The 19637-nt window shown below is 36.5% G+C and overlaps 1 protein-coding gene across 10 annotated transcripts in view; it reads right to left on the reverse strand.

The window, feature by feature from the left end:
* The window catches only part of PTPRM (protein tyrosine phosphatase receptor type M), a 1039589-nt gene that overhangs the window by 158340 nt on the left and 861612 nt on the right, over positions 1–19637 (reverse strand). For all 10 annotated transcript variants that reach the window (XM_043975661.1, XM_043975656.1, XM_043975655.1 and 7 more), the window contains one exon: positions 266–353. In XM_043975661.1, coding sequence (XP_043831596.1) covers positions 266–353 — 88 coding nt within the window. The remainder of the gene's footprint in view (positions 1–265; positions 354–19637) is intronic.

The raw sequence follows: 19637 nt of genomic DNA on the forward strand, positions 1-19637 counted from the left end.
AGGCATTTTCCTCCTCAGCATTTCATTGTTACCAACACTATCCAAGCCTTAAATCTAAAAGTAAACTAGCTACAAAAATAAAAGCCTTAGAGAGGTATTTAAATGAATTTTTTCTTCTTCTTTAGTATTTGCACATATCAGCTTCTCTGTTAGATTCAGGGTGAGTAATTGTTTTGTAAAGTCTCCCTGCATGGGGCTGGTGGTCAATCTTATCAGATGCAAAAAGAAAGTTACACAGAAACACAGTCACACTGTCAACACTTACAGGCGATGATATTCCCATATCTGTTCTTCATTCTGTTCTCATCTTTCTTAGCTGAGTCCCATGGTGCAGACTGCCCTTCAAAGAAGCTCTGTAAGAAAGGGAGGAAAGTGATACATAGAATTACAATCTATTGTAATAAACATTGGAATCTTAAGACAAGAGGATTAAAAAAAAGGTGGAGCAGTAGTGAAGAAGGAAATATGACATCCACAGGAATTAGTTGGAGGATCAATAAGGAACATTACTTCTTAAATATTTAATTTCACTTTCTCTGAACACTGCTTTCCTTCTCTGTTCTACAAATACAGGCGTGAAGCCTCTAGAGGTAAAATCTTCAATTTGCCTGAAAGATTCCAGCAGGATCACAGGATCACACATCTACTTATTTCAAAGGGCATTACTTTCATTCCATAGACAAGGAAACTGAGGCTCAGGGATTGAATAACTTACTCAAGGTCACCTAGGCAATAATTATCAGAGGTGGGATATGAACTGAAGTCCTACAACTCTAGAGTCAATGCTTTTCCCATTGTATCACAGTTTAATGGAAGTACTTTACTAAACAAAGATAGTCTTGCTCATCAGTAGCCTGTCTAAATATCTGACCATCCTATGTAATCAGAAAAAAATGGACAACTTATTAAATTTGTTATTCATATAATAATTCTCTTTATCTTCTAGGAGAGGGAAGGGAAAAACAAGACTATAAGAGCTCATTCTTCAATTAGTAAAGCACACAAGAAGAGGTTTGTTTGTTGTTGTTGTTTTTGTTAGACTATTGGAGGCAGACAACTTATAGTTTTCTGACTTCCATGATAAATTTTCAGAATCAATTCTATTAGTGTTCTCCCTTAATTCAGCTTTGGTGAGGTAAAGACATCCATTTTTTAAGGTCTTAGACGTTATTGCAACCAAGATCTAAAATTTTTATGTTATTAATCAAATGTAAACCTTCCTTTTTATTTCTAATGAAAAATGCCCCTTTATCGCTTGACAGATAGAAAAATTAGCTTCTTTTTTAAAAAAACCTGGTATCTGAGCATATGGGGATTTTCATTCCCTTTTTAGTTCATCTCACAGTAACCATTCCTATCCTAAAATCAGTTTTTCATTCCAGTGCTTTAGGTATGTGGAAAAGAAAGCCATCAGAAAGGCTGTTGGTAAGAAATGACCCTGGGAACTTGCTTCAACTAACTGGTGTAAGCCCTCCTCTCATTCACTGACATCATTATACCCCCTGGCACAATACTGGAGAGTAGAGAGAGGGAAAAGAAAGAATGCTGAGAAGATGGATAGCAAGTACCATTCTATGATTTTTTATTTTTGGCAGGGGTGGCAGGGTGGACCTATTAACATATGGCAGGTTGGACACATGGCCTCACAAATGTCACAAATACATTCAATCTCATTTTCTCCAGATAAGCACTGTTTCATCCCTAACTTTTCTAATCCACTTAGGGTCCTCAAACCATCCTGTCTATTTCAACTAGCTTCTAGTGAATAGCTTCATTTTCTTCAACCTTCCAAGATAGAATGCAATTCCCTCAAGAGCAATATGTAGCATGCATCTGCCAGTCTGGGGAACAATGCATTTTGCTGTGCTGGTTTTGATCACTAAATAAATCTTTATATATGTACCATGGGGGTGCCTTATATGTGCACCTTATAGTATTCACAACACTTAAAACAGTCTCTGAATGACAAGGGTTTGCAGAATTTCATTTGCTTAATTTTTTTGTAAATACACAAAAGAATAACATTTCCATTTTCTTTCTTTTTTTGGAAGTAGGGGAAGGGGACTGAGTGGAGAGGAAGTGGTAGGCTGACAGTCACTAGAGGCTAGACTTCATTGCCAACTTTATCTTTTGCACCTGCACCCAGCGAGTGGAGTGTATTTACGATCTCTGCTGTCATTTGCTTCCCTGTTTATTGGTAATCAGGTTAAAATGGTAGCAAAAGTGAGAAGCAAGTACTTAGTAAAATAATCCAATCTAGCTAATTCTGTTCCTATTAGCCAGTCTCAAGCATCTTATCACACCCACCTTCACATTTGGGGCCAGGAGACACTAATTTTTGTAACACACAAGGTAGAGAAGGAAGTACTGCAAACATAACTATGAATTTAATTCCTTGTACAGAGTTAAATTGCTTTCTGTAAATTATGCACCATTAGTCTCCATGATCATAATGACTCTATAGCTTATTGGTAGAGGGATCTGAAATTTTAGCATGCTTTAAAAACAAACTTGGACAGCTGAACAATATTATATGATACTAAAATAAGAGAATTCATATGGTCCTGCTACATGTAAGTTCTTTAAAATAAAATTTTGCATTATGAAGGGTAAATACAAACTGAAAAATCCCTATGACATCAATATAGTCAGTAAGGAAAACCATTAACCTATTGAATAAAACCCATGCAATCACAAATATGTAGACAGGAGACTTCATTAAAGTACTTAATTCCTACTTTGGTTTGCCATAAAAGATGAATTTTTAAAATAACCTCAGGGAACCTAAAAATCAGGTGCCTTCTTCTGAACAGTGTTATCCTATGAATAACAGCTATTTTCCAGTCAAGTAATTACTATTATTTGACTTCTTTCATAACTGCTTTGTATTCTTTGAATATTCTGCGACTTAATTGTTATCAATTTAATTCTCCCTTCCCTCTACCTGACCTAAAAGTTTTTCAAATTGTCATGGAATAATACTGATAAAGAGTATGACATGAAGGAGAGAAGCACCCAAGAGACTTTGACTTGTTGATTTGATAGCTTAGCCATTAGTTAACTAGAAAAGACAAGCACAGACACAGTTAGAGAGAACTCTGTCACATCTCGGAAGGAAAAGCCACAAAATTCCCATTTCACTTTGGACAGATGCATGCTCTACTCTGACCTCCTTTATAGAGGTGAAGACCACGCCTGTTTAGGAAAGAGTAGACTACTACAAGGTCTTGAGTAGAAGAAAACTTATAACATTTACTTTAGTTTGAGTATTTTAGATTAGGTAATGTGCTTTACAGATTGAAAATTTTCCTTTCAATCCCCCTGTGAAGTGGGCTACCTAAGTTTTGTACTCCCTAGAGGTGTGTAAACTGAGACCCAGAGAAGGCAAGTAGATTGCCAAGAGAATACAGCCATTCAGTGATGGAGCTAGGATTCAAGCCTAGTCCTACTATCTCCCATCAACATACTACTCTTTTCATTATCTGAATTGTGAATTAACTGGTTCAGCATCTAAGCTTTTTCTTCAGGCAGGAATGGTTTTTTGTGGGGGGCGGGGCAAAACAATTAGTCAATAAGCTTTTTTAAAAGTTTCTACTATGTGCCAAGAACATAATGAGCCTGGGCAAGTGAATTAAACTTCTCTTATCCTCAATTTCCTTATATGTAAAGTGGGGATAATATCAATATTTAATTCAAAGGGTTATTGTAAAGATCAAATCAAATGAGTATATATAAAAGTGCTGTTGAAACTCTGTGCTAGCTATTATTAATATTAGTAATAAATGAATGATTACTAATGTAACGATTGGAATGATGCCACCTGCTGGAGACTTACTGTAGAAGAGTTCCACCCATGAAGTGAAGGTCTTTGAGGGCAAGACCAGGAGTCTTTTCTTTGGGAAAAGGAAGTGACGCGGGCGAGTGGGAGGAGGAAGGAAGAGACTGGCGCTCAGTCTCGCTCTCTTTCCTTTGGACTCTGGTGGAGAGCGGAGCTAGAAATGTGCTCTCCCTTTAATAGATAGGAATCTAGGCCTTTCTCTCTCTCTTTACCAAATTCTTGTTTTCCTTAATAAATGCTTAAAAGCCTAACTCTTGCTAAAGTTTATAATTTATTGGCGACCACTCATTAGATATTTTAGACAGACTAGCTAGAATTTTAACCCTTAACACTAATTAATTATTATTAATTAGTAATAAAATAATAGTGATGGTGATGATGATGAGAGTAGCCTAAAGTAGCTAAAGAGACAGAAGAAAAATGATGGTAACCAAGAGTAGGAGGCATAAAATTTAGAACTTTCACACGTGATTTATATTTCATAGTCCCTAAATGGAAATTTATTATAGAATATAATAGAATGGGCATAAAGGGATAAAAAGGAATGTAAGCAACTTAGAATAAACTTCATATATACTGATATGTGAGTGTGTGTGTGTGTGTGTATGTATGTGCATAAAGGTTATTTTATTGTTTAGTAGACTAGGTTTACATATCAGAAACTTTTTGAGACTGATAGGTGGCTTAGTGGATAAAGAACTAGCCCTGGAGTCAGGAAGATCTGAGTTCAAATCCAGACTCAGACACTTAATAGCTATGTGACCCTGGGCATATCATTTAACCTCTCTTTGCATTTATCCACTGGAGTAGGAAATGGCGAACCACTCCAGTATCTTTGCCAAGGAAAAACAGACAATATTGGTGTGTTATGGACCATGGGATCATGGACAGTCAGACACAACTGAAGAACAATAAGAAAATTTATAGAACATATATATTGTCCTAAAATATCTATATTAATTTACTGTCAGCAGCAAAAAATCAAAGCTGCCTGTCCATACACAGACTTGCAAAGAAAACCAATTGTACTGAAATACTATTATCAAAATATTTATTAAAAATCAAGCTCATTGGGGGCAGCTAGGTGTTGAAGTGGATAAAGCACCAGTCCTGGATTCAGGAGGACCTGAGTTCAAATCTGGCCTCAGACACTTGACACTTACTAGCTGTGTGACCCTGGGAAAGTCACTTAACCCCCATTTCCCTGCCAACCCCTCCCCCCCCAAAAAAGACCAAACCAAAACAAAAAAGACCAAGCTCATCATTGTCAGGTTAAGGACTCTTGGGCTAGATGATCTTTATGGTCTATCATCCTCAATTATGTTTCCCTTTACTAAAGTCCTATTCTGTTGCTTCTAAGGTATGAAAGTTCTTCTAGGCTTCTCACAGGCTACATCAGTTGGGTATTAGCCCTTACCTACTAAGATGGAAAATCCAAGTCAGTTCTGCACATATTTAAGTACCTGCTATGAATAAGAAGTTACTATTAGACTGGGGATATAGAAGTGGTAAGAGTATATATTTCTATATATGTATCATGCCTACTATGTGCCAGGCACTGTGGTAATTGCATTACAGATATCAGTTAATTTGATCATCTCAACAACTTTGTGATGCTCCTTTAGTTTCCCCATCCATAAAATAGAGTTAATAATAGGACCTACGTCTCAGAATTGTTTGAAGGACCAAATGAGATGGTATTTGTAAAGCCGTCTGAAAACTTTAAAATACTATAAAAATGCTAGCTCTTATCACATTATAAATAATATTTCTGAGTTATGGGTCAAGTAATGGACTACTGTCTGATGATCAGCTGGTTAACTACAACAACAAATATTTGTATAGTGAGTGGTTTAAGGTTTTAAAACACATTACATCTATCTCATTTGATCATCCTAACAACCCTGTGAAATAAGTGTTATTGTCCCTATTCTATACATGATGATGATGACATGATGAAACTGAGACCCCGAGTAGTTATAAGTGATTTGCCCAAGGTAAAAGTTTCTGTGGCAGGATTTGAATTCAGTTTTCTATAACTCCAAGTCCATTATTTTATCCATTATACCACTTAGCCTCCTCAGAAAGGCTCACCATCAAAAGGTCAGTCACCAGGTGATTAAATTTTTGGCTACAGAAACTCAGTAGCAGTGTGGTATAATGGAAAATAGCACTGTACTCAGAAGTAGAAGACCTGAGTTCAAATTGTGGCTCTGATACTAGTTACATGACTAGAGACACATCACTTAATCTTACATGTAAAGTAGAGGTATCAATCATTTTGCTACATGTTTCACAGGCCTATGGTGAGAAAAACACTTTTTTGAATATTAAAATTCCATATAAATAAGCATTATCTTCATCATCATCATCACTACCACCACCAGCACCACCATCATCAATTAATGTGAGAATCCACAACTGAGTCAGAAGAGGGAGTACCTACATCATTGAAATCACTGATTTAAGTATAGAAACTTGTATATAGAGTGAATCAAGAAAGTGAAGGGAAGGGCTTTGGGGAATAAGTACTTTGACCTTTCTCTGTAATCTCAGAGCTCTTACCACAGCAACTGAGTTCCCCTAAATTCTGGGTTTCCATAATTTTATGATCTTAAAGCCAGTTTTCAGATTCTGAAACTCTAAGGCTAAAGATCTGACATGTAAAAGTGATGGTATAAGTTACTGCAGCAGTTCAGAACCCAAACACCATGGACAGCAGCTTCTTGGGATTTCTGCATTGTGCTTCAATGAATATAGTTCCTTATAATAAAGATGTCAGACATATTCTTTTTTGTTCCTTTCATGTGAGAAGGGAAGTGCAATACATATCCTTGCATACTGATCATTACACAGGTGGGCATTCAGAAACAGGTACAGTCATTTACAGAAAAAAAGAGTTTATTCCTAGGAAAACTACAGCTTAGTTATTCAGTCACTCTCTCATCTTTATTGCCCCTTCCTTCTCAATGTTCTTTTCTTTTTAATAAACGAGAAAGTCAAATTATTTATTATAAGATTTCTCCAGAGTAATTTTTTAGTCAAGAAGGAAATGTTCTTTTTAAATAGTTTAAATTTTACACACATCCTTTACTTTATGAAATAAATGTGTTCTTGAACCCCTCTCTGCAACACACAGACAAAATGTCAACACTGTATTTTGAATTTTGACTTGAATTATTGCAAATGCCCCAGGGAAGCTTGGTATTTAAAATAACTCTATCATGAATCTTTTTGTAAAAAAAAAATAATCACTTCATAAGGTATCTTTTTTTTTAAAGAATTTAAGATGCTTCATATTTGGGTTACTTCAAGTGAGGCTGACTTACAGCACTCTAGTTTTTTTGGTCCTCTCACCAGAACTTAGGACTCCCACCTATGGGGTCCTGTCCTCTGATGGGTGAGCCTTTACCATATCTTGTCCAGATCAAGGCCACTACCCCATTTCCAGGCCATCTACAAACCAAGGCATACAGTCACATCCATGCCATGACCAATCATCCCAAGAGTTTCCAAATATAGTTCTTGTGGTATAGCCTTTGAGAATGCAGTATTACCTCCATGAAACAAAGAAGTGTCAGAGAAGTACTATAATGGTGGGAAATCTCTCTCTCTCATCCATTCATCCATCTATAAATCTATCCATCTATATCTACCTATCATCTATCTCTACATCTTTATCTGTCTGTCTCTGTCTATCACCTGTCCATCTATCATCTATCCATATATCCATCCTTCCATCTATCTATCATCTATCATCCATCTCTTTAAATGCCCGACTTTCTTCATTTTTTAAAACCTTCTTAATTTTTCCCCTCTCGAAAGTTCTACAAGATATGTTATATCAGAAAAAGGAAAGGACTAGTGGTACTAAAATAAACCAAAGCACAGACATGACTTGGGGGTGGAGTAGGAAAACCCTAGTGAAAACTTATAGGAAATACAGTTATTAAAAGAGAAATTAAAATAATAATTGAGGAACTTATTACCTACCATACTAGTACATGGTAACAAAAGATAAGACCAGGAAAAAGATGATGGTCCCATGATCCCAGCATTCTTAAAATGTTTCACAGAAGAAACTGGATACAATATACATATTTAGACTGTGTTTCGTGCTTAGGGTATATTTTCAATCTGTGGATACAGTTTAATACCCCAAGCACAGACTCTATTATGAAAAAAACATTTTATGTATTTTAGGGATTTCAGTTAATGGGTCTCTCTGTACCTTATGTTGAAATTTTCATAAATATATTTCTGCTTTTATTCTACTTAATATGTAATTAAAGTATTTTCTCTGGTTACCTTGGTTCCTACATTCTGGGAAAAGGCAGTGAACCTGGGAACTACTCACAAAGAGTAATAAGTCTATGAAACAATAAAAATGAAACAAGACAAGCTTCACTGAATATCAACGACTCCTGCACTTTAAGGAGCTGCATTCTCCATGGGCTCAGAACACAAGGAAATTGAACATCCCACATATAGTCATTTTTTCCTGAATAAGAAACATGTTTTTGTGATTCAATAACCTCCCCCCACCATCACCCCTCACACCACCATCATTTTCCACAGGATGTAATTATACATCACAGTAGCCCACCTCGAGAGAATGTTACTCTGAAATGATGCAGAGTCTTTTAAAAATGCCACAGCTCCCAGATATTAAAAAAGAAAAAAAAAGCCTGCTCACTAGAAAAGCTGCCAAAGAGAAGGTTATCCAGGTCAAGGCTGCATATAATGTACAGCATGCTCCTCAGGCAGCCTGGGTCGAGATTTTAGAAGCTTTTGGAATGGTATTTTTCCTCCTTTTTTTCTGCATGAATAAAATCATTCACGTAAAATGACTAAAACAATCACCCTGAAAGACAGAAGATGAACTTGCTGGTCCCTCTGAAGTCTCTGAACTTCCTTTGTATTCCCAGCATCTTCTCCTTTGATTGTTCCAAGCGATCTATGCCATTAGTTACTTAGATGGTATTTACTGCTCCAGTACTAGAGCCCCTGAAAGTACTCTACAGTACTAGATTCAGGACATAGGGTGGGATATTAATGGAAAGATGACTGAAGGAAGATGGCACCCAGGGATGGTAATACTCACCTAGGTTTGGGAGGCAGGAGACTTATGTTATAATTTAAGCTGTGGTGCTAATAAGATGTATAATTAAACCTCTTTTGGTTTCTGTTTTTTTTAATCTGTAAAATAAGAGCAGTGGGCTAGATAATTTGAAAGTCCCTCCGAGATCGATTATTTATGATTCTCTGACTTCAGAATCTGATCAGTCAGAGGTCTTATTGCAATTTGGATTTTGGGGGCCTTGAGAGGGTGCCAAAGGACAGACATGAATTGGTATAGTTGAGGGCATATTTTCACATGAAAAACCCAATGGCTCTAAAAAAACCCACCACTTATGATATCTCTAAATCTCACCACTTCAAAACTCACCCATGGCAAAATTATTCATTGAGTTGTGAATGTTCTACTTTTTTTTTTTTTGCAGGGAAATGAAGGTTAAGTGACTTGCCCAGGGTCACACAGCTAGTATGTGTCAAGTAATTGATGCAGGATTTGAACTCAAGTTCTCCTGAATCTAGGGCCAGTGCTTTATCCACTGTGCCACCTAGCTGCCCCATTCTATGTTTTAAAACAAAGTTTCATGTACCCATAGATAATAACTGCACTTAAAGTTGGCCCCTTTTCAGAGGAACATTTTCAGGGTTCTAAAAAACAAATACTATGCAATTGTTTTGGCCTGGAAGCAAATCAAGCAATCAACAAGTATGGTATTAAGTGACTGCTATGAGCCAGGTATGATTGTAGGTCCTGTAGTTTAAGGATAAAATTCATACAAACCTTTCTCTCAAGGAGATTATACTCTATGGGAGGGGAGAGGAACAGACAAATAAATGTGTAAGCATATATAAGATAAAGACAAAATAACTGTGTTAGTTGTTTTTTTTTTTGTGGGGAAGACATTAGTAGCTGAAACGATCTTATATTAAGGGGGTTGCTTATGCAGCGCTTTGAAAGAAAGTAGGGATTCTAAGAGGCAAAGATGAGAAGGGAGGGCGTTCTAGGCATGAAGGACAGCCCAGGCAAAGGCATGAAGACAGGAAATGGAATGTCCTGTATGAGGAACAGTAAAAAGGCCAGATTTGCTGGATCATTGTGTGTGAAGGGAAGAAAGGTATATAAAGTGGCTGGACAAGTAGATCAGAGTCCAGTTGTGAAGGGCTTTAAAGGTCAAGGAAAGGCATTTGGTCCTAGGGGCAACAGCGAATAAATGGCATTTACTGAGTAGGTTAAGTGACACGATCAGACCTGTGCTTTAGGAAAATCATTCAGTTAGCTAAGTGCAAGATGGGTGGGAGAAGAAAGACACTTGAAGCAGGGAGAACAATTAAACCAGAGTAGTATTTAGATGAATAAAACTATAAAAAAGACTTATATGAAGAAGATGTTTAGTCAATGTAACTAAGGCAATAATACCTTAAATACTATAGAGAAAATCAATAACCTAAGGCTTATTAGGAACATGATGATTACCAGACTATTATGTTTTAGCCAGTAGAGGATGTAAGGAAACCTATATTAGAATATACCCAAATTCCTTATGGTTATGATAAAAGGTTTGAGGTTTAATAAAACAGGTTCAAAAAGGTCTCAGCAAAATCTAAACTCACTGATTTGGCTACTTATAGACTCCAGAAGATTCTACACCAATCTATTTGCTTGGTGATTGAGTCTAAACCAGATGGGAGAGGGAACAGAGCAGAGCAGTCAGACAGAGTGGGGCTACTCCATCCTTCCAGCTCATGTCCTTTCTCACTGATTAGATACAAGAAAGTCATAGGGTTAGCTGAAAGTCATTTTGTGACAGTCAGAATTCAGTTAGAGGAAGCCATGGGGGTAGTTAAGATCAGAAAATGAGCCCTTCCACCAGCATGCACAGCTAGGGGCTTGGTTTTAATGGAAACCAGTCATTAGAGATAGATAGGGGAAGTCAATTAAAATAAACTCCAGTTTCTTACTCTTGCAAGCAAGAATCAAAGCTCAGAGCAGAACTGCTGTGTGAGACTCTGCAAGCCTGGAACTGTGATACTACTTTAAAGGAGGATATGAGTTTCCTGGATGGGTATCAACACAGATGTCTAGGTTTGAACTCTAGGCTACTTGTTTTAGCTATTGTTCTGAATGATGTTCACAGGAGGAAATGACATCTCTGCTTTATTAGCAAAGAGGTAAATGCAGTTAAGAGAATGAATCAGTGTCTGTATGGGGTCACTTTAAAAGAAATCTTCCTCCAAGTCATAAGCTAAAAGCCACAAGGATCAGTAATCGAGTGGCCCAAGGAAGGAAAGGCTCTCCAACTGAGCAAAGACAAATAAACTTAAAAGTGCCATTTTCTTGTGAAAGTGAGAAAAAGAAATGGCTGCTCAATAGAGTAAATTCCTTGCACATACAGGGCACTAGAAATGGCAAGAATCAATGGGAAGCCCCTCAGAGATGGCATCCAGAAGAGGAAAGGTCCCTTTTCAAAGGCACTTGAAGGTAATTGATTCAATTGCCTTCTTTGGTTCGTAGAACTACTATGGATTTACCACTTACATTTCACAGAATGAGCAATTTTTAAATTTCCCTTCTAATGCAGATATGACCATATTTCATGGTATGATTTGCTATCAGTCACAACTATAAACTAATTTCTTTTCCGTCTGCACCTGCCAAAGGGTAGTGGTCTGAAAGGGCAATTATAGCTAACGACTCCTAAAGCAGCACTTTAGATATCAGAGGGAGGGCATGCTTAGAAGAGAGCACTGCAAAAACATCTGGAAAATAAATCAAAATTGCTTGCAACATAGGTTTTGGAAGAAACAAGGCATTGTGTAGGGCTTTTAACAACAGATTTCACTGCTCCCCTACTAAGAGAATAATGATATTTAAGGGGTTTGTATGATTTTAGAATTCTTAGTGTTGTATTTATTCATTTATTCTTCATATAGGTTATATATTATAACCTACAGGTTATACTGGTAGTCAGTCAACAAGCATTTGAGTGCCTACTGTGTTTCAGGCACTGTGTTAAGTGCTGGAGATACAAAGAAAGGCAAAAACCAGTCCTTGATCTCAAGGCAATCTCAGTCTAATACGGTACACAAAGCATACAACATGCAAACAATTATGTGAAAACAATACATACATACATACACTACATACATACATACATATGATAAGTTGGGGAACATCTCAGAGGAATGGCACTAAGATTAAAGAGGATTGGGAAAAGCTTGTTGCAGAAGGCCAGGCTTTGGCTGAAACTTAAAGGAAGCCAGGAGAGTCAGGTGCATTAGTATTAGGATAGTTAGTCAATTAAGATTTATTAAGAACCTACTCTGTGCTAGACACTGTACTAAGTTTTGGGGATACAAAAAGAGAAAAGGGACAGTCTCCGCCCCCAAGAAGCTCACAATCTTATGGGTGAGACAATAAGAAAACAAATATGTACTCACAAGCAGGAAAAATGGGAAATAAGAGAATTAAGATTGGCATTGGAATCAAGATGTTGGGAAAGGCTTCCTGTAGAAGATGGGATTTTATTTGGTCTGTGAAAGACTGGAACTGTGATTTAATTGGTCTAGAGAATACATGCTAGCACTTTCTTTGCAATTTATAGTCTTAGAGAGTTGCCTGAGGCACTGAATAGTAAGTGACTTGACTAGGGTCATACATGCAGCAAGTATAAGACGAGGAGCTTGAACCTAAGTCTCCCTGGCTTTGAAGCCCAGCTTTCTATCCACTACTCCAGGCTGCCTCTCCATCTTTATGTGCCAAAGACTTAAAAAATAACTCCAAGCAGACACTGTTGCATTTTTTTTTGAGGAGCAATGAGGGTTAAGTGACTTACCCAGGGTCACACAGCTAGTAAGTGTCAAGAGTCTGAGGCTAGACCTGAACTCTGGTCCTCCTGAATCCAGGGCTGGTACCTTATACACTGCACCACCTAGCTGCCCCCTCCCCGCTACTGATGCATTTCTTATCAATATCAACAGGTAAAAAGGTTTTTTATTATTAGTATTTAAGGTGCCATTTTAAAATTCTATGTGTCGGGGCAGCTGGGTGGCACAGTGGATGGAGCACCTGCCCTGGAGTCAGGAGTACCTGAGTTCAGGTCCGGCCTCAGACACTTAACACACACTTGCTGGCTGTGTGACCCTGGGCAAGTCACTTAGCCCCAATTGCCTCACTAAAAAAAAAAAAATTCTATGTGTCATTTGTTTTAAGTAATGACCTTTAATACTTTTTTTTTAATGGGCTCCTATCAGTATTCTTTGAGTGGATTTAGAAATAGGACACAGCTGTACAATGCTTGTTTTTATACTTTTCCTCCAGTAAATAAATGCACTGAATACATCTAAAAAAGGAGAGGAGCTTCTTCTATGATACTTTCTGGAAACAAGTCAATTTTCCTCATTGACTTATATTAAAAAAATCCTATCATGAAAGTTCCACAAAATGTGATTGGAAATCTAAGAATACCTCTTTAGAGATGACAGGTCTGAAAATGAATAGGTGCAGCAGAAGGAATTTTAATTCAAGGTTTTGACTCTTTTTCTGACATCTATTCATTTACAGAGAGCCCATCACCATAGTCCCCAGGCTCATTCTGTATTACCCAAGTCATCAGGAAAAAGATCAACATTTAGAAGTAAGAAATATATTAGAAGTTTAGAAATTAGGCTAGGAAATGGCTTTTCCAAAAGCCTTTAGTAAAAAAAAAATCTTCATATTTGAACCTATCTTCAGAGAAATATTTGGGAAAGAAGTATGCACAGTCTCCTAAAAGCAAAAATATTTGACTGAAACTTAAACATTGTTACCACAGCTTTTTAAGGAATGTGTTATTTTTTTCAGGCTATGAATTAACCCTTTAACTCAAAAAGCTATATTTAAAAACAAAATTTCTTATCCAATTTTGTAGGATAGTATCATTTTAAATTTATGGGGCATATTTTCTGTGAAGAACATGTTGAGATTTAATCTATGACTACTTGCATGGTAGCCAAAGATTTTGAGAATTGTACTGATGAAAATTTTCAGTCAAAGCAATTAATATAGTCTTAGCTCCAGGCCTGTGTGTTTGGAGTGCCTGATATTTCTAGCTGAAGCAGATTGCCTAGCTATATATATATATATATATATATATATATATATATATATATATATATATATGCACTATTTCAGTGTCCTCAAATAATTTTGGTACCTCACAGAGCACTTAATGTGACTAGGATAGAATCACACAATTTTTAGGGTTGGAAGGACATATGAAATGTCATAAATCTTCATAATATTTCTGGATAAAAAGACTACAAGTAGTTGGTTCATATTTGGTTTGTTTCATTCCCATCAGTTCAATTCAATTTAGTAAACCTATATTAACTACCTACTATAGGTAGAGAATGATGCTAGGCACTGAGTGAGATATGAAAATAAGATGTAGTCTCTACTTTCAGGAAGCTTACAATCCAGCTGAAGGATCTAAACAAGTAAATACTGTGTAAACCTGAAAGCATCTTACAAATGTATGTTGCTGTTTTTATTACATGAAATGGAACATAATGTATAATCGTGATAATATTTTGCATTTATGTAGCACTTTAAGGCTTATAAAACACTTTATAAGTATTATCTTATTTTATCCTCATGATGACCGTGGGAGGTAGGTGCTATAACTATCACCATTTTACAGATGAGGAAACTGAAGCAGAGAAAGGTTAAGTGATTTGCCCAGGGTCATACAGGTAGTAAATGTCTAAGGCTGGATTGGATCTATACACTGCAACACCAGGCTGCCAAGGTATAAGAGAAATAGGATTGAATTAAGTCCTCAGAGATTAAATGGCTTAACCTCAATAGCCATACTAAACTCATTGTCTTTATGGGCAAGTGTATATCTACTAAGGGATTTGTGACACATCAAAGTACAAATTTCCAAGTTTGTAAACAGATGTACTTATGCTGAAAGGGCCAAACATTTGACAAATTAAAGTGATAAATATACTGTGAACAAAGGTCAACAGATCCTTAATTAAAAAAAAATTACAGTGTTTGAGACTGTAAAAAGAAAACAATCCATGATGTATTATTATTATTATTATTATTATTATTATTATTATTATTATATTGTGGGGCAATGAGGGTTATGACTTGCCCAGGGACACACAGCTAGTAAGTCTCAAGTGGCTGAGGCAGGATTTGAACTCAGATCCTCCTGAATCTAGCACCAGTGCTTTATCTACTGTGCCACCTAGTTGCCCCTGATGCTTTACTTTCAATCATGTATTCATCTATTTTCTAGAGTATCCTATAGTAGTATTCTAATATGAACATGCAATATTCATGCATGAATATTCACTAGGGGTTAGCTAGGTGGCCCTGCAAAAATAAACAAACAAACAAACAAATAAATAAATATTCACTAAACACTTCTAATGTGCGAAGGATCATGCAATACAGGGGGACTGGGAATCCAAAATTTAAATAATTCTCATTTTCTATTCTCATAGAGTTTACTGTCTTGTGAGGAATGGGGGGAGGCAGAAACATATATAAAGTACAGAATTTGGTACTAAGTGCATTAGAAAATTACAGAAAAATATGATATGTGAAATGTGAGGTAGAAGGTCATTCTTGAATGGGGAGTGATAAGGGAGGGCTTCCTGGAGGAGATTTCATTGGAAATTATATTTTAAGGGGTAGTGAGGAATTCAGCACATGAAAAGGGGCAAGACAGCCTATCAGGTACAGGAAATGGCATGAGCAAAGGGAGAGAAGTGGGACGCTGCACTGAGGTGGAATGTATTTCATTTTCTACTGGAGGAAAAAATGTTTTAAGAGGGTTGGGTAATATGAACTATGGCTACAAAGAGTACAGAGGTGCCAGTGTGTAGCAGGGTAGAGAAATACTGATAAGAGCAGATCCTCTTGCCATGTTTTATACTTAAAATAAAGGGAAAGCCAGATAGGGTTATCACTATTTATTTGGGATGATAATGTGTAGACAGAATGTCAATTAACCTTAAGTGAACCAAGGTCATATTCTACAAGGAAGTTGCCAAAAGTTGTGTTTGGAATCTGCTGATGCTTGATATAAAAGAATTGGCTCCAAGGCATGAAAATTGATATCATCTTAAACCCTCTGGGTTGATGTTCTATTTCTGATTTAGAACCAAGGAGTTGGGAATTATCCTAAAAGTAGTAATGCTCTCAAGGATACTTGTGAGTCTGATGCCAAAAACAATGGTCAAGGCCAACAGAGTTCTGAGTGACTATAAATGAAAGTGAGTATTAAAGTCAATTTCAGAATATAAACAGCAAAGCACAGCAAAGCCCTCAGTTGAACCTTGTGACAATCTATAGGTCAAAATTCAGAATGTGACCCTTAGATTTTCAAAACAATATGAAAGGGAGTGCTGGTTCAGCAAACTGAATTCTTGGAAATTTTATGTGGTTTTGGATTTTGGCCAGAAAAAGGATGTGAGATAAAGGGAAAAAAAAGTAACTGCCTCACAAAATTCCAACTGCATAAATATCATTCTGGTGACATCATGATAAACTATGAAGCTAGAGAATCAAGCTGTTTCTGGGGATAGCAGAATGTAGATTTGCATACCTCCATCATCTTTTTTTTTTTTTTGTAAAGTGAGGCAATTGGGGTTAAGTGACTTGCCCAGGGTCACACAGCTAGTAAGTGTTAATTGTCTGAGGTGGGATTTGAACTCAGGTCCTCCTGAATCCAGGGCCAGTGCTCTATCCACTGCACCACCTAGCTGCCCCCCTCCATCATCTTAATAATCTGTCACAGTTTTCCCATGTGCAAAAATGAAGACGCTTAATATGTGTATGACCCTGAGCAAGTCACTTAACCCTGTTTGCCTTAGTTTTTCATCTGTAAAATCATTTGGAGAAGGAAATGGCAAAACATTACACTATCTTGGCCAAGAAAACCCCCCAAAAGGTCATAAAAAGTCAGACACATCTGAAAAATGACTGAACAACAACAAAAATGAAGAAGTTGGACAAATGGCCTTTCTTCACCTCCTTCCTCCATCAAACTAAAATGAAAAGTCTGATCCTATGATGCTGTTGCTACTATAGATCATGTCTATCACAGAGGATAATTCCAGCATATTTGTAAATAAGGCTTAACCAAATTTATAGCAGAGAATCCAAGAAAGAATCAATATGTCAGCAGCTCATCTTAATGTGAAATCAATTTTCATACCAAGAGTAACTGTACTTTGCATTACAAATTTCTAAGTCTTCAATGACGATAACAGTGGCATTAATGTTTGGAGTTCATGATAACAGTTATCTGTTATTTCTTTCCCATAACCTTTGAGACCTAAATCAGATAACTCATTAATTATTGCTCCCTGATGTTCATTGTGTCTCAGGTTTCCTCCTACTTCTACCATTGAATCTGGTGACTCAGAAGCTGAAATGGACTACTCAATGGAGAAATGAGTTTCTCATTCCCCATTGGTTACTATGGCCTGTCTTCATTTCTTTTTTTTGTGTGTGTGTGTGTGTGTGTGTGTGTTTGTTTGTTTTTTTTTGTTGTTGTTTTTTGTTTTTATTTTATTTTATTTTATTTTACATATAAGGTATTTTGTTTTTTCCGTTACATGTAAAGATAGTTCTCAACTTTTGTTTATACAAGCTTTACAATTTCAGATTTTCTGTCTTCATTTCTTAATCTGCATCTTGATTTATGTGTAGGATAAAGAGAATGCTCAGACTTGGAGTCAAAAGGACATTGTGTTGTCTCTCAGAAATAGTTTTATCTCAAGTTTACTTCTCAGACTGTCTTCAGACTGGGGAAAAATTGAGGTTTTAGTTTGAATCAATCCTATGGAGACACAAGGGGCTGTGTTTTATAAATATAAATAAGTAAATGGGAAAGAGACACAAATAATATAGAAGAAAAGGGGAACCAAAGAGGAAAAAATAGGTACACACTATCACACTTCTAAAGTAAAGGGGCTACTAACATTGTTTCATGTGCTATCTACCTCTAGGCTTCTGCATGTGCTATTTATTCCCTCTGTCCAGAATGCCCTTTTCCATAGATTTTTTTCTATCAAAATCCTCAAGGTCCAAGTTGCAGTCCAACTCTTCTACAAAGAGTTTCCCAACTCCTCTAGCCCAGGTTTATCCCTTCTCTGAATTTCTACTGATCATATGGCACACAATTTAGTACCACTTATGACCTGTCTGTCCTTTGGCAACTCACTTAACCTCTCTGAACTTCAGATTCTCTTCTGTAAAATGAAGGGGAAGGTTTTTAGGTCCTTTTCAATCCTGAATCTATAATTCTTAAATATTTTATGTTGTCTCTAGATTATGAGCTCCTTGAATGTAGGGTTGATATCTTCTTTTGCATCCCTCAAAGCTTGTAATCCTGATTATAGAGAAAGCAAGCGATCAAGAGCCACTAAGGGTCAGTCTTTATTGGCTCCTAAGCCATTGGCAGAGTCAAAAATCAGTGCTGAAAAAAAAAGTATGCTCCATGGGTTAAAAAGCTTATTAGTAATACTCAGTTTATAAAAATTTTATAAAGACAATAAAGACTTTTCCACAGCTGGAATTAATTCAGAATAACCACATTATAGGTACAAATATTCCATCTCATCATGCAAAACCCTGACAGTTAATTAAGAAGTCTCTCCAAATCCCTCAACTGCTCTCCATTATTATTATTATTATTATTATTATTATTATTATTATTATCACTATCATTATTATTATTATTATTTTAACCAACTCTCCTTCTCATTTTAAGTGCTAAATTTATATTCCCTTCCAGTGATGAGATATTCAGATTTAGACCCATAAGATGGTTCAGTGAATAAATGTGAACCACAGGGCCCAAAAAGACACTATGAGAGATATAACCTCAGTAAGGATTACATCAAGACACTAAGACAATAGGGTTGGAAGGTACCCTAGAGAATACCTGGTTTTGTTTCAACCCTTTTATTTATAAATGAAGGCTGCAGAGGTTAAGGGATCTGCCCATAGTCATATAGGTAATAAGGGTCAGAACAGAGATTTGAACCAAGGTCATCTGACACCCAGGTCAATATTTTTTTTTCCTACTTCACTATGCTGCCCTCTCCTAAAATCTTTCTAATAAATTAGGAAATATTTATTAATGCTACTTTTTGCTAGGCATTGTACACCTCTTTCAGACATTTCAGACAGCCTTTCTTTAAAGATCTTCACCAAAGGACATTCTATAACCTTTCTAACTGCTCTGGCAGCTCTGACACACCCTCTAAGAAGGTATTCACAAAATCCACCTTGGAACAGAGTAAGCAGTGATTCATATTCTCTCTCTCTCTCTCTCTCTCTCTCTCTCTCTCTCTCACACACACACACACACACACACACACACACACACACACACACACACACCTCTCTTTAATGGGAAAAAAACAAGGAAGACAATAAAAAGACCAAGAAAGATTTCATCTGACTGGATGATTGAAAAAATAAGATTAAAGAAGAATCTAGATTCCATTACTAACATTAAAGTTGATTTCAGGCAAATTCCTGTGATTAAAACCTGTGGCCAATTAATGTGTTCTGTACAGTCAATTTAAATAAAGATTCAAGTGTTTTCAATAATAACCACTCACATATATCATAGGTTAAGGTCTGCAAGGTGCTTTCATCACAACTTTATGCAACAGGAATTGCTCACATTATTATACCTATTTTCCAGATAAA

This window comes from Dromiciops gliroides, chromosome 1, assembly GCF_019393635.1.
Source record: "Dromiciops gliroides isolate mDroGli1 chromosome 1, mDroGli1.pri, whole genome shotgun sequence".
In the NCBI taxonomy this organism is placed as follows: domain Eukaryota; kingdom Metazoa; phylum Chordata; class Mammalia; order Microbiotheria; family Microbiotheriidae; genus Dromiciops; species Dromiciops gliroides.